Source organism: Octopus sinensis, unplaced genomic scaffold, assembly GCF_006345805.1.
Source record: "Octopus sinensis unplaced genomic scaffold, ASM634580v1 Contig08889, whole genome shotgun sequence".
In the NCBI taxonomy this organism is placed as follows: domain Eukaryota; kingdom Metazoa; phylum Mollusca; class Cephalopoda; order Octopoda; family Octopodidae; genus Octopus; species Octopus sinensis.
Window position 1 is genome coordinate 117962 of NW_021831404.1, and position 15971 is coordinate 133932.

Consider the following 15971-nt stretch of genomic DNA (forward strand, 5'->3'; position numbering starts at 1 on the left):
TCGAAGGGAATATAAAATAAAAACTTTTTACCTTGTTTTTTACAGCCATACTTAGGTTTCAAGCTTTAATTAGCAAATAAAATAATTTACTAGGTGAAGTTCTCATCAGTGGCAACGTCAAAACACTAATATATAATTTAGAGACCGAATAACATATGTCTCATCATTATATATTATAATTTTTCAAATTCACCGCGCAAGCATGGTTTCAGTCAGCAGCAAATGAAATAATGCCAATACAACTTCCAAAATTACAAAATATGGATATATGAAAATATATATATATATATAAATTAAATTAGAGATAAAACCACTATTAGGCAAATCAAACAGTGAAAAACATAAACCAAAACATAGAAATAAAATTAATTAATATAATATACAAAATATATTAAACTTTTAATACTTTTTGATAGTTATATATATTTAATAAATAAAAATACATATATATATAAATTTATAAATTTATAAATATAAATTAATAATTTTAAATTTTTAACTTTAAATTTAAATAATTTAAATTTTGAATTAAATATTTTATATATTTTGTATATTATATTAATTATTTTTATTTCTATGTTTTGGTTCATGTTTTTCACTGTTTGATTTGCCTGATAGTGGTTTTATCTCTAATTTAATTTATATTTATACTGTAAAATTGGATTTAATCCCAAATCTAATTTTTCCTGTAAGTTTGGATTTACTCCCTAATATTATTATTATATATATATATATATATATATATATATATATATATATATATATATATATAAAAAATACACTTTGTGTACAGGACATCATCAATGAGTGAAAAATACATAAACACACGAGAGAATAGTACAAGACAAAATACCGAAAGAAAATAAGTCCTCATCAGTTGTCTGACTGTTTATTACTCCCATTTCATGCTTTTAACGACTATACAGGGAAACTTCATTTGTGTGGTAGGGTAGACAGTGAGATTTCAATCTGTCATGAATGTAGAAAAGAACGAATTAAAGACATACGCCAAATGAGACTGGATATCCTGTTGTGTCCATTCATCATAGGCTGCGTATTTACTAACATGGTCATCTTGGCAGAAATCATTTCTGAAAGTGAAAAAAAAAAGAAAAATCAAAGAAAATGACAGAGTCAAAAGATGTTAGTATCAGAAATTGGAATAAATAAATAAATAAATAACAATGGTTTCAAGTTTTGGCACAAGGCCAGCAATTTAAGGAAGGAAGGAAGGAGGGGATATGAAGGGGAGGAATGGGATGGGAGGGGTGGGGGATTGAGGGTGGAAGGAAGGAAGAAGGAAGGAAAAAAGGAAGGAAGGAAAGAAAAAAGGAAGGAAGGACAGGTAAAGAAACAAAGGGAAAAAGAATAAAGAAAAAGCAAAGAATAAAAAATGTAGAAAGAAAGAAGGAAAGTAGGTAAAAAAAACCTTAGTTACATACTGATCACCGTAGACAAACACCAATCCTTGTCTGGAACCACGAGAACCACTGATTACCTGAAGACAATGAGAGTGAAAATATAATGAGATACTATCAAGAATTGTGTGTGTGTGTGTGTGTGTGTGTGTGTGTGTGTGTGTGTGTAATAAAACAGAAGAGTGAGAAAATTTGGTATATTTTTAATATCATGTTACATATGTTTCATTACAGAATAGGAGTTACAAAGGTTTACGTGTTGAGAAAATGTATACAATCCTCCAAACTTTTTCTGAAGAATTACGGATAAGAGATTCTATATATTTTTTTCTACATGTTTACCTTTTTAACTCCTATTCTGTAACGGAACATGTTTAACATGGAATTAAAAATATACCAAATTTTTTCCACTCTCCTATTTTCACAAGTAATTACTCTGCAAAATATAATTCAGCAGAAATTTCAATTGCTACATAAATCTCATTCAAAATAAGTTGGATTAATATGAACATACAGATGTGCATCACAAGGACACAGCTTGGATTACAACCTCTTGTATATACCATATTTGAAGGCATAAAAGACACAGGCACATATTCATGTAAAACGTTTTAATCATCATCATCCTCATCATCGTTTAATGTCCGTTGTCCAAGCTGGCAAGGGTTGGACAGTGTGACAAGAACTGGCAAGCTAGCGGAAAGGGGGAGATCTGCACCAAATTCCAGTTTGATTTGGCATGGTTTCTATGACTGGGTGCCCTTCCTAACACCAACCACCTTACTGAGTGTGCTGGCACCACACAGATGCTTTTCATGGCGCTGGGTGCTTTTAATGTGATGCCATGGAGCACTTTTACGTGGCGCCACACGGCATTAAAATTTATGGGATGCCCAATTTTGCATATGGACCAGGTGTCTTATATACCCTCCAACATGGTATATATATATTATGTTGTTGACCCAATGGTGGTGAGGTTAGGGTACTGAACTACACTCTCCCCATACTTTGGTCACAAGTTCAAAACCTTACAACTATAAACACCCTTTCTTCCTAAGAGATATTTTCAGTCCTACCTCAAACATTTTGAATATATATTTCACTTCACAGACAGACTTATGCTCAAAACGTCTGGATTTACTCTGGTTTCCAAGGGTTTCAGCATTGCTTCTGAAAAAGATTACTTACAGACACCCCAGCAGACTCAGGCCAAATGAAACCTTTCAGGTCTTTAGCTGCTTATTCAAGAAGGTAACTCTATGCATATCCTGCAGCTTGATAACTATTGGACTTGTAGCAACAGACCAATATCACTTTGAAGATGAGAGAGTGGGGCTAGCTCTACAGAAACAATGCTTACAATAATGGCTTTCATCATGCAGGTTGTTCAGTAAACCAAGACACAAGCACCATCAAACTTTCTTCATAAGTCTAATGGAGACAGGGAAAGAGGAAACGGAGACAAATAGAGAATGCTAATGGAAGTGTTCAACTTTCACTCCACACAAACAGTAAAAGGGCAATGGCCGTTTTTCTAGACCTTCAACATTTTGCTTAGCTAAACCCTCTTTCATTGAAGCAACAAGAGAGCTCATTATTGTGCAATATAACATAAGTAGATGATCTGGTGTCTGTTCCTTCCTGACAGCCAGATGAATAGCGTGAACAAGGGAATTCTTTACGATGGAACTGAACTCAAGAGCTGTGTGTTGGTAATCCAACAATATCTATTTAGCCATTTCACTAATTGCAACAGGATAGAAGCTTCAAGAGGTCAGTCAAATGACTAAGTATGTTCTAAAGAGCCACTCCTCTACATCCTCCATCAAGTATACAATGTAATGGTTAATACTATGGTGGAACAGTTAAACAGTTTGAAGCATTTTGTTTTCTCTGCTGTTCACTCTGCTGTTTGTTGGGCCCAAAGAGAAGATAGCCAAGGTGGACAACAAAAATAATGTGAAGAATAAACATGGAAAATATGTTGTCTATGCTGTGATGAAGAAAAGTTATGAAGAGATGGAGCTGGAAAAAAATGAGATATACTCTTTTACTCTTTTACTTGTTTCAGTTATTTGACTGTGGCCATGCTGGAGCACTGCCTTTAGTCGAGCAAATCGACCCCAGGACTTATTCTTTGTATTCTATCGGTCACTTTTGCCGAACCGCTATGTTATGGGGACATAAACACACCAGTACCGGTTGTCAAGCGATACTGGAGGGGGGACAAACACAAACACACAAACATATACACACACACACACATACATATACATATATATATATATATATATATTATATATATATATATATATATATATGACAGGCTTCTTTCAGTTTCCGTCTACTAAATCCACTCACAAGGCTTTGGTCAGCCCAAGGCAGAAGACACTTGCTCAAGGTGCCACGCAGTGGGACTGAACCCAGAATCATTTGGTTGGGAAGCAAATTACTTACCACACAGCCACTCCTATACCTGTTTGGATATGTAAAAGAAATACAAGTACACAAAAGGAAGAAAATGATGATGTATAAAAGAGATGATGTTGATGATGATGACACTGGTAATGATGACAAATACGATGATAATGATCATCATCACAATGATGACAATAATGAGGACAGCAATGATGACAATAACGAAGATGACAATGAAGATGATGATGATGATAATGAGGACAATGTTAATGATGACAATGATGATGATGTTGTTGACAATGATGATGGCGTTTTATGAAATGAATTCAACTCACCTTGATCATCAACTTCGTTAAGGTAACGAAATCAGGAGCCTTGAAGAAGAGGTCAACACTTTTCCTGCCTTCCGTAAGGTAAACTATAGGGAGACAGGAAGACAGAAAAAAGAGAGGGATGAGGGAAGAGAGAAAGTTGACAAAGAAGATGGAGCAGTGTGTGTGTGTATTCACATGTGTGTGTTCATTTACCTCCAGTGCCAAAGACTGAATTTCAACTGTGACAAACCATCAGCATCCAAACAGCCATACCCAATTGTCTTATTCTGGGACAGAGAGGACAAGGCAACTCTGTAGTGCTGGTGCAATGATGAAATGCACCCAGTGCACTCTGTAAAGCAGTTGAGATCAGGAAAAGTTTCCAACCATAGAAACCATGCTAAAATAAAACATAAGTATGCTGTGGTCCCTCCTATCTAGAAAAGCTGCAGAAAGTCCAAATAGAAAGGATTTGGACCAAGATGACCAGTCCAGTCCATACCAAAATGGTAAGTAGACACAAAATATTAAGATATTTTCACAGCACTTTTATGATTTTCTGCTTCTCAGATCAGGTCACTTACTATGCAAGTACATCTCTGTAAAACTTATTTTTTATTTGTTTCAGCCATTTGACTGTGGTCATGCTGGGGCATTGCTTTGAAGGGTTTTAGTTGTACAAATCAACACCAGGGCTTACTTTTTTAAATTTGGTCTCTTTTGCTAAACCACCAACTAACAGGGTCGTAAACAAACCAACACTGGTTGTCAAGCAGTGGGAGGGGGACAAACACACTGACACATACACAAACATGCATATATAAAAACCTGCATACAGTCATACAAATATACTTATACAGAGGCAATTATGTGGATAAGCAAATAAGACACAACAAATATATTAAATATATTAAATACATCAAATACAAAATAAAGTTAAATTTTCTTATAAAGTATGTTTTTAAGTATAGTTCACAATATATGGACTGTATTAAGAAGTGCTCATTGCGAGCTAAATTGGAGGATAAGTGACCCCTGACTGGCTCTCGTGCTGGTGGCATGTGAAAAGCACCATCTGAACCTGGTCAATGCCATGCCACCCGACTGGCTCCTGTGTTGGTGGCACGTAAAAAGCACTATCCGAACGTGAACAATGGCAGGGCCGCCTGACTGACTCCTATGCCAGTGGCACATAAAAAATGTACCCACTACACTTTTCAGAGTGGTTGGTGTTTGGAAGGGTATCCAGCTGTAGAAACATTGCCAGATCGGATTAGAACCTGGTGCAGCCGCTGGCTTTCCAGACCTTATAGAAGGAAGACATGTAGGCAATCAATACAAATTCCAAAGCATAATTTAAAACACACAACAAAATAAATATACATATGTGTGGTAAGTAGCTTGCTTACCAACCACATGGTTCCAGGTTCAGTCCCACTGCATGGAACCTTGGGCAAGTGTCTTCTACTATAGCCTCAGGCCAACCAAAGCCTTGTGAGTGGATTTGGTAGACAGAAACTGAAAGCAGTCCGCCGTATATATGTATATATATATGTGTGTGTGTGTTTGTCCCCCTAACATCGCTTGACAACCAATGCTGGAGTGTTTACGTCCCCGTAACTTAACGGTTCGGTAAAAGAGACCGATAGAATAAGTACTAGGCTTCCAAAAAATAAGTCCCGGGGTTGATTTGCTTGACTAAAGGCAGTGCTCCAGCATGGTCACAGTCAAATGACTGAAACAAGTAAGAGTATGTGTAAACTATTATGTGTAAACTATTATGCATCGTGTACATTGGGTTCAGGTACTGAATGAAGGAGTGACAAATAAAGAGATAAAAATTCAACGTAAGGGCTTCCAAAAGGAACTGTTCGAATCAATGCTTTCTATAATTTCCCTTATCCTTCAAATACAAAACTTGTGTATATCATAACTGAGGCCAGTGACCCCCGACTGGCTCCTGTGTCGGTGGCACGTAAAAAGCACTATCTGAACGTGATCAATGCCAAGGCCGCCTGACTGGCTCTGTGCCAGTGGCACATAAAAAATGTACCCACTACATTTTCAGAGTGGTTGGTGTTTGGAAGGGTATCCAGCTGTAGAAACATTGCCAGATCGGATTAGAACCTGGTGCAGCCGCTGGTTTTCCAGACCTCAGTCAAACCGTCCAACCCATGCCAGCATGAAAAACAGACGTTAAATGATGATAATGATGTATACATGCAAAACGAAAGCAAAAGGTGGAGACTTTCAGTTGGTGAATGTTTATGCATAAATCATCATCATCGTTTAACGTCTGCTTTCCATGCAAGCATGGGTTGGACGATTTGACGGAGGACTGGCGAACCAGATGGCTGCACCAGGCTCAAATCTTGATCTGGCAGAGTTTCTACAGCTGGATGCCCTTCCTAACGCCAACTACTCCGAGAGTGTAGTGGGTGTTTTTACATGCCAGCGGCATGAGGGCCAGTCAGGCGGTACTGGCAACGGGTCGCTCAAATGGTGTTTTTTACGTTCCACCTGCAGAGGAGCCAGACCAGCGGCAATGGCAACGACTTTGCTCGAATGTTTTTTCATGTGCCAGTAAAGCAATGCTGGTAATGATCATGCTTGAATGATGCTATTTACGTGCCACTGGCACTGAAGCCAGTTTGCTGTTCTGGCGACAATCACGCTCAGCTGGTGCTCTTAGCACTCCACTAGCACGAATGCCAGTCATCGAATTTGATTTTGATTTCACTTGCCTCAACAGGTCCTCGCAAGCAGAGTTTAGTGTCCAATGAAGGAAAAGCACGCATAAGTGGGTTGGTTACACCCCTGGCATAGGCCACGAAGTTATGGTCTCAGTTGGCTTGCCAGGTCTTCTCAAGCACAAGATATTTCCAAAGGTCTCAATATATAGATGTTTATATTATTAGGTCCAACTTACACAGAGTATAAACGATAACGAGAATTAAAACAGTGGAAGAAAGGTGTTACACACGTATATATACAGGATGCGGCAGAAGTAACGGCCTTTTGTATTTGAGTTTTCTAGTTCCAAATTGAGTTTCTTTTTTTATTTCCGAAAACTTCTGCATGTTTTTTTATCAGTTTTTTATTTGTTTCTTTAAGTAATATAATAAATTTGTGTTTAATAAAAATTTACTTAATAAACATTTATATACTATAAAAGTTATTAAATGCAAAAAGGGTGTTACTTCTGCCGCATCTTGTATATACATGGGGTTTCCACACAGTTTCCATCTACCATGTTAACTTACAAGGTATTGGTTGGACCAGGGCTAGAGAAAACACTTGCACACTATGGTATTGAACCCAGAACAACAGAGTTACAAAGCGAACATCTTAACCACATGTCCATGTCCACACCTTTCGGGAGGGAAAAGGGTTAAATAAAATAGAACCTTAGAATGGAAAGAATTCTCACCTTGAATGCTTCGTAGATTGGTAGTGTTGCTGCTGCTGCTACTGTTGTTGCTGTTTTGCTTTGATTTGTCTTCTAGTTGTCCTCCTTCGCAACCACACAATGGCATGTAGAAAGAACTGGCTGGAATATACAAAACAGGAATCAAAAAACATAGTAAAAGAGTTAGGTGATTGATGAGCTAATGATAACACCCCTGTGCATAGTCATTCAATTTGTTAAAATAGCAGCCAAATCTCACTCAAATTACACTCTATTTTAACTTCTCAGCATCTAGCATAAACCCATCATCGTCCTCGTCGTTTAACGTCCGTTTTTCCATGCTGGCATGGGTTGGACGGTTTGATTGGGGACTGGCAAGCCAGGAGGCCACACAAGGCTCCAGTCTGAATCTGGCAATGTTTCTACAGCTGGATGCCCTTCCTAACGCCAACCACATTCTGATGGTGCTTTTTACATGCCACCAGCACAAGAAGCCAGTCAGGCAGGTCTGACAGCGATCCATGCATGAATGAATGGTGCTTATCATGTACCACCAGCACTGCTAACAGCCACAACTACAATTTCGATTTGATTGTGATTTGATTTTGATTTACTATACTCAATAGGTCTCCTCAAGCACGGAACGTTGCCCGACATTTTTAAATGGGCTGGTTGTGTGAAACTAGTGTATGCTATGATCACACTTCTCTTGCCAGGTCTTCTCAATCACAGCATATACCCTTTTAATAGTATACCCAACTCATTCGAGAGGCCTCATCTTGCAACTTAATTGGTGACCCCACTAGCATTAGTACCATGTAAAAAAAAAACCTATACCCACTGTAAAAGTGTTGGTGTTAGGAAGAGCACCCATCTGTAGAAAATATGCCAAAGCAGACATTGTAGAGTAACAACAGCCAAATCTTATGCAAATTACACCCTACATTAACATGTAAAAACTTGGCATAAAGCCAATTGTCTCAGTACTACATCCCCACTTGATTGAGGGGGTCTTGTCTTACGAGGTACTTGGTGATCCCATTAGGGCCGGTGCCATGAAACAAGCATCCAGGACAGTCTGTAAAGTGGTTGGTGTTAGGATGGGTATCCAGCCACAGAAACAGTGCCAAAGTAGAGATTGGAACTCAATGCAGCTTTATGGCTTACAAGGTCATGTTAAACCATCCAACCCATGCCAGCATGGAAAACAAACATTAAATGATGATGATGATGATGAGGAGGAGGAGGAGGTCTTACACAAAGAAGGATACGATAGTATTTCTGTTCTCGCAATACTTACATTGCTTCTCCAAAGCTGTGTTTTTCGATTTTATCATTTTGGTCATCAGTTGATTGCAAGATAAACTCAGATCAGGAAAATCTGGAAAAAAAAAAAAAAAAAAAAATTAAATATAAAATATGTATATTCTCTTATTCACATATTTGTTTCAGTCATTTGACTACTGCCATGCAGAAGCACCGCCTTTAGTCAAGCAAATCGATCCCAGGACTTATTCTTTGTAAACCTAGTACTTATTCTATCGGTTCTCTTTTGTCAAACTGCTAAGTTACAGGGACATAGAGGCACCAGCACCAAGTGTCAAGCAATGTTGTGGGGGACAAACACAGACACACAAACATATACACACATACATATATGTATACGACGGGCCTCTTTCAGTTTCCTTCGACCAAATCCACTCACAAGGCTTTGGTCAACCCAAGGCTATAGTAGCAGACATTTGCCCAAGGTGCCATGCAGTGGGACTGAACCCGGAACCATGTGGTTGGGAAGCAAGCTACTTACTTGCACCTATATATATATATATATTTAATTGGGATGGCTTGTATAAAACAAAGCAACAGCAACAACGAAAATAATAATTACTCTTTCTAATTATAGCATAAGGCTATTAATGTTTGAAGAGAGCTGTTAGTCAATAACATCAACCCTAGCACTTTATCTTATCAACACCAAAAAGGATAACAGGCAAAGTTGACCCCAGCAGGATTTAAACTGGGAACATTAAAAGCCAGAGGATGAAAGGCAAAGTCGACCTCGGCGGAGTCTGAACTCAGAACATAAAGACAGACGAAATACCGCTAAGCATTTCGCCCGGCGTGCTAACGTTTCTGCCAACTCACTGCCTTTTTAATAATAATAATAATAAGCCTTTCTACTATAGGCACAAGGCCTGTAATATGGAGGACAGGGATAGCTGATTACATTAACCCCAGTGTGTAACTGGTACTTAGTTTATCGACTCCGAAAGGATGAGAGGCAAAGTTGACCTCAGCAGATACTGAACTAAGAATGTAAAGATGAACAAAATGCCACTAAGCATTTCGCCCGGTGTGCTAACGATTCTGCCAGCTAATCCTTTCTGTTAGAGGCACAAGGCCTGAAATTTTGGGAGGAGGAGACAAGCCAATCACATCGACCCCAGTGCTCACTTACTTTATCAACCTCAAAAGGATGAAAGACTAAGTCAATTTTGGTGGAATTTAAACTCAAAATGTAAAGAGCCATAAGAACTTCTGTTAAGCAATTTGTTCAACGCACTGACAGATCTGTCAGCTCACCACCCAACTCCTTAAAAAGCAATAATATGACCCATTCAGACTTACTTTGTAATACTTTGATTGTGCTGATTAGTCCTTTAACGCTTCCACGGGCCATGTTAAAGCTAAGAAGGATGTCCAGGTCAGCAGGTACAACACGGCCTGTGCTGTCACTGAAGGTTTACGGAAAAAAGAAAAAGATTAAAAAATATTATTAGGTAACAAAACAAAAAACACCAATGCAATGCAAAGTATTAGGTTGACAAAAAAGTTTGTGCGCCATGTTAAAATAATGCTTTTTTTATATATTTTTGTGGTGTGTGTGTGTTCATTCAGTTCATGTTATGGTCAATGGTGATTCACTGTGTTCGTCAAAAACACGTTTTGTTTCAACAAGACAATGCAAAGCCGCATATATCGCCAGAAAGACCAGCAACAAGATTGAAGAATTGGACGGTGTGGAAGTTCTGCAGCATCCAGCCCATAGTCATGGCATTGCTCCATTTGACAATGGTCTCTTCCGATCAATGCAGCACTTTATGAAAGGTCACCGATTTGAGTCATTCAATGAAGGTGAAGAAGCCCATCAAGAATTTTTCAATTCAAAGCCGAAAGATTGGTACTTTAACCAAATCCGAAAGCTTGCAGATCGTTGGTAGAAGGACATAGAAAATGATGGTCTTTATTTTGAAAAATAGTTGTTGTTTTTGAATAAATTCTTGCATAAAAAAATCATTATTTTAACATGATGCATGCACTTTTTCCTCAACCTAGTAACATTTTGGGGTTCATTTTATATGTTAATATAATAATGAGATTGAAACAGATATGAAAACGAGAAATTTAATTATACATATATCTTTAAAGTTCTCGTGTTTATATCTCTCGTAGTCATATACACGTGTGTGTGTGCATGCTTGGTTCAATTGTACAGAAAACGAAAGACAAAGAGGGAATAACAAGCAGGTACATTAGTTTTTATGCTTGAGAAGAATGGGAAAGTCTTTGAGGTTTCAAGCCTTTGACAGAAAGAAATGAGAGGAAAAAAATGGAGAGAAAAAATATATCAAGATTCATAGTTAAACATAATGAAAAGACCAGAAGAGAGAGGCAGAATGAAGAGGAGATGACAGTGACTTGGCCTGGCTGAACTAGGGTGTGAAAGCGCATGTGAGTGTGTATGTGTGTGAGTGTGTGTATAAATATATATATATATATATATATATATATATTATATATATATATATATAGTTAATCCAAACAAGAAAGGACATGGAACAAATATAGTATTATTGGACGCTCAGGAAAGAAGGAGGGTTTAACGTTTCGAGCGGAGCTCTTCATCGGAAACATAGGAGAAGGAAAGATCCAGAGAAGGGAAGACAGAGGAAAAAAAATCGCCAACGGTACACACGAGGTCATATATATATATGACCTATATATATATATAGTTGAAATTTATAGAAAAACAAAAGACAAAGACAGGTGTATGAACAAGTAGGTGTATCAATTTGACGCTCAGGAAAATGGAAAAGTGTTTTGTTTCAAGCCTACGCTCTTCAGCAGAAAGGAATAAAAGAAAATAAACAGAGAGAGAATGAAAAAAAATGTGTAGATTTAGTGGTCAAGCATGTGTGTGTGTGTGTGTGTGTGTGTAAGAGAGGAGGAGGTTGAAGGAGGGAAGGAGGGGTAAACAAACAGATAGGGAGATGGAAAAACAGAGCGGTATAGAGAGAGATACAAAGGCAGATATGATAGGGAAGAACTGAAGTTAGAGAAACAGATTTAAGTAGATAAAAGTAAGAGAGACTGGTGGAAGATGAAAGGCAGAAATATAAGGCAGAAGAGCGATGTAACAGGAGAGAGATTGAGAATAAAAAAGGGGGAGAGAGAGAGAGAGATAGATAGATAGATACAGAGGTATACAGATAACAGGAGAAATTTACAGAAAGAGATAGAAAGAGTGATCTGAAGTATTGCTACTCACAAAACGACATCAGTGAGGAAGTTATCAACTTCTTTGAGTACATTTTTACTGAGGAAGTAAGGTCTCTCATTGCTGGCTTGTGACAATGATAATGGTTGCATGTGAGTGAGAGCACTCCTGGAAATGAAGAGAAAGAATAGACAACCATTAAGAATTACTTCTCTTTTTGGTTTTATTTAACCGTTTTAGCGCCAACCCACTTGTGCCCAGCCCCACTTCTATCTGTAAACTTCCTGTTTCAAAGTGATTTAAACGAAAACCATTCATCAAAATTTCTTAGTAATTTATATCCCAAACACCAACTTAATAATCTTTTCTGTTATAGGCACTAGGCCTGAAACTATTGGTGGCCAATTACATGGACCCCCAGTGCTTAAATGATACTTATTTCATCGAAAGGGGAAGTCAACCTCAGTGGAATTTGAATTCAGAACATTAACACAGACTGAGTAACTACATACATTGTGGCTAGGTTTTCATTTAGCCATGACTTCTCGACCACCATTGAGAGTAGAAACATCTTAATCCCACAGAGTGTGCAACAGAAAATTACCAACCTTGTTCTCAAAAGAATCTTCCGCTTCAAAGTCTTGTCATTGGGCATCACCGATGTGATCCACATTGAGAGAAGCTGGATAAACCAAACTGCAGAAGCATCCGCTACACTTAATCCAGGATCTTTAGCACGTAATCTGCAAGTAGATTGTAGGCAATATATAAACGTATATATATATATATATATCTAATTTAATTTATATTTATACTGTGAAATTAGATTTAATCCTAAATCTAATTTTTCCCTGTAAGTTTGGATTTACTCCCTAATATTATTATTATTATATAAATATATATATATATTATATATATATATATAGGTAGGGGGGCACCAAAAGGGGTCTCAGGGAGTAGTGTCACTGCCTTCTTGAGCTAGTTTTCCACCACATTTTTTAAAAATCGTGGTAAAGGCCTTGGTCTCAGAACCACTCAGGTCTAGAAACTGAGGCTGGGGTTAAGCAAGGGCATGCTCCCTGTAGAACATCCAGCTCCAAAAAAGCCTCATGAAAGCAAAGGAGAATGCGCACCAGCCAGTCCAAAAGTTGGAGTGGGCTGCACCTGCCTACCTCAGTTGCTATGGTATTGAGGTAGATCTGGTCACCCCCATTAACAGGGACAAAACCTGGGTTTAAAACACTTGATGATATATACACACACACACACACACATGCATGCATACACACACACACACACACAAGTGTAGGCACAGCATTGTTAAATGGTTAAGAGATACGCTTCACAACCACAAGGTCCCTGGTTGTTTCACTGCACCACATATTTGACAAAAACAAGGATGTGCTGAAACGCTCCTGGCTTTAAGGGTATCATGGAAGGCCTGGATGGAGGCCCAGCCTTCCAAGTTCTTTTACAGGGCTTCCGAAAACTGAAGGACTGCTGCAATAAGTGTGTGAATCTGAGAGGAGAATTGAATAAAATCATAATTAACTGATCCACCTGTATTTTCTTTTACCCAAAACCAAGAAGTTTTTAGCACCCCCTCATACTTTCTATTGCTTGAAGTCACCCCATAGCTTGTGAGTGAAACAGGTTAGACAGAAACTGTATAGAAAACCGTCAAGTGGATTGTACCTGCAATTCAAAATGAGCAGCCTTGTTCCACAGTATGTTACGTTGATTCTGCGATTTCACTGGCGAATCACCTAAAGGGGATGGACATCTGTGAAAAGCTCAACAAATCACACATTAATTCATGAGCAGCTAATTCAGCTGATCAAACAAACGGAATCTTCATTGTTGAACAGAGATCCGTCATCATATACCCGTTTGAAGCACTCTCACATAACTTTTCATCATCATCATCATCGGCATGTAGCATCTATACTCCATGCTGCCATGGGTTGGATGATTTCACAGGATCTGACAGATCAGAGGACTGCATCAAGCTCCAATGTCTGATATGATGTGGTTTCTACGACTTCATGCCCTTACTAATGCCAGTAACTTTACAGAGTGCACTGGGTGCTTTTTTGTGACATCATAGTACTGGTGAGGCCCCCAAGTAGCTCAATAGACAAGGCCTCTTGATTGAGGGCAGGATGCAGTATTGAGGACAGTAGCTTATGCCAGGTGTGGAAAGGTAAATGTATGATAGACAGATAGGAACTCACAAGGTACAATCGAACCAAGTTTATTGCAGAGAACAAGTGTCCAAGGTACTATGCAATAGGACTGAACCTAGAATCATATACTAGCAGAACTGTTTTCTTAACTACCTACCCATACCCATGGGTGCACAAGTGGCTGTGTAGTAAGGGGGCTTGCTTTTCAAGCACATGGTTCCAGGTTCAGTCCCACTGTGTGACACCTTGGGCAAGTGTCTTCTACTGTAGCGTCAGGTAGACCAACGCCTTGTGAGTGGATTTGGTAAACGGAAACTGAAAGAAGCCCATCATGTGTGTGTGTGTGTGTGTGTATATGTGTGTGCATGTGTGTGTGTTTGTTGTCCTACCCATGCTAGCATGGAGGGCAGACATTAAACAATGATGAAACCCCAAAAGCTGGTGCCCCAGCATGGCCACAGTCAAATGACCAAAAACAAGTAAAAGATACAAGATACAAATGAAATATAAATGAATGGACATTACTTACCGGTACCCAACAGCTTTGACCCCATGTACCCTTGTGTCACATCCGTCGCTATGGCAACGCTTGATGTTGATCTGGATAACTGGAAATCAAATATAAAATCAGACAAAAATACAAAAATACCTATTTTACGGCATTAATATCATTGCAGTGTTAGAATAGCATTTATTTAAGATGTGGTGTGTATGTGTGTGTGTGTGTGTGTGTGGTGTGTGTGTGTGTGGTGTGTGTGTGTGTGTGTCTCTGTGCTTGTGTGTGTGTGTGCCTCTGTGCTTGTGTGTGTGTGTCTCTATGCTTGTGTATGTGTGTGTGCCTCTGTGCTTGTGTATGTGTGCATGGGTCCCTTTGCTTCTGTGTATGTGTTCCTCTGTGTGTGCATGTGTGTGTGTGCATGTGCCCCTGTGTATGTGTCCTTGCGTGTGTGCCGGTGTCCCTGTGTGTGTATGCGTGCGTGCATGTGTCCCTGTGCTTGTGTGCATGTGCCCCTGTGCTCGTGTGTATGTGTGCTTGCATGTGTGCCGGTGTCCCTGTGTGTGTGTGTGCGTGCGTGCATGTGTCCCTGTGCCCCTGCAAACAAACAAGGGTTGGTGACAGGAAGGCCATCCTGGCTGTAGAATATCAGCCTTGACAAATTCCATGTGACCCATCAATGCACAGAAACAAAAACGTGGACCTTATAATGATGGTGACAAGGCTTTTATATGCATTAAAATAGACACAAGTTCTAGAATGCACAGGGTTTGGTCCCAAAAACTGTGAATTCTCTAAATAACAAAATTAAATTAAATCGAATTAAATTAAATCATTAACTGATTTGACATTTTATAGAGATGCTGAATGAAAGGGAGATGAAAAGGAGTAAGTCATGGCAGAAAAAAGGGCAGCATCATCGAAATGTAATATTTCATATTAAATTAACGAGGAGGAGGAAGATGGTGGTGGAGGGAGGGGGAGGAGGAGGAGGGAGGGGGAGGGGAGGGGGAGGAGGAGGGGGGAGGAGGAGGAGGAGGAGGAGGAGGAGGAGGAGGAGGAGGAGGAGGAGGAGGAGGAGGAGGAGGAGGAGGAGGCATAATCATTTTCAAATAAACAAATGAACTGCAATCAATAAATCAAATTCAGCTTACTTGGGAAATATGTGGTCAGATTCTCAATCAGAACATAATCACCATTCACATGACTGAAAAATATACAATTAAAAACAT

General features: G+C 38.9%; 1 protein-coding gene across 1 annotated transcript in view; it reads right to left on the reverse strand.

The window, feature by feature from the left end:
• Positions 1 to 15971, reverse strand: part of LOC115228010 (zinc finger ZZ-type and EF-hand domain-containing protein 1) — a 155888-nt gene that overhangs the window by 104333 nt on the left and 35584 nt on the right. Inside the window, exons 12-21 of the mRNA XM_029798686.2 lie at positions 15894 to 15946; positions 14773 to 14851; positions 12666 to 12800; positions 12109 to 12225; positions 10188 to 10294; positions 8860 to 8940; positions 7581 to 7700; positions 4172 to 4254; positions 1443 to 1498; positions 1008 to 1091 (exon numbers count right to left, since the gene is read on the reverse strand). Coding sequence (XP_029654546.1) covers positions 1008 to 1091; positions 1443 to 1498; positions 4172 to 4254; positions 7581 to 7700; positions 8860 to 8940; positions 10188 to 10294; positions 12109 to 12225; positions 12666 to 12800; positions 14773 to 14851; positions 15894 to 15946 — 915 coding nt within the window. The remainder of the gene's footprint in view (positions 1 to 1007; positions 1092 to 1442; positions 1499 to 4171; positions 4255 to 7580; positions 7701 to 8859; positions 8941 to 10187; positions 10295 to 12108; positions 12226 to 12665; positions 12801 to 14772; positions 14852 to 15893; positions 15947 to 15971) is intronic.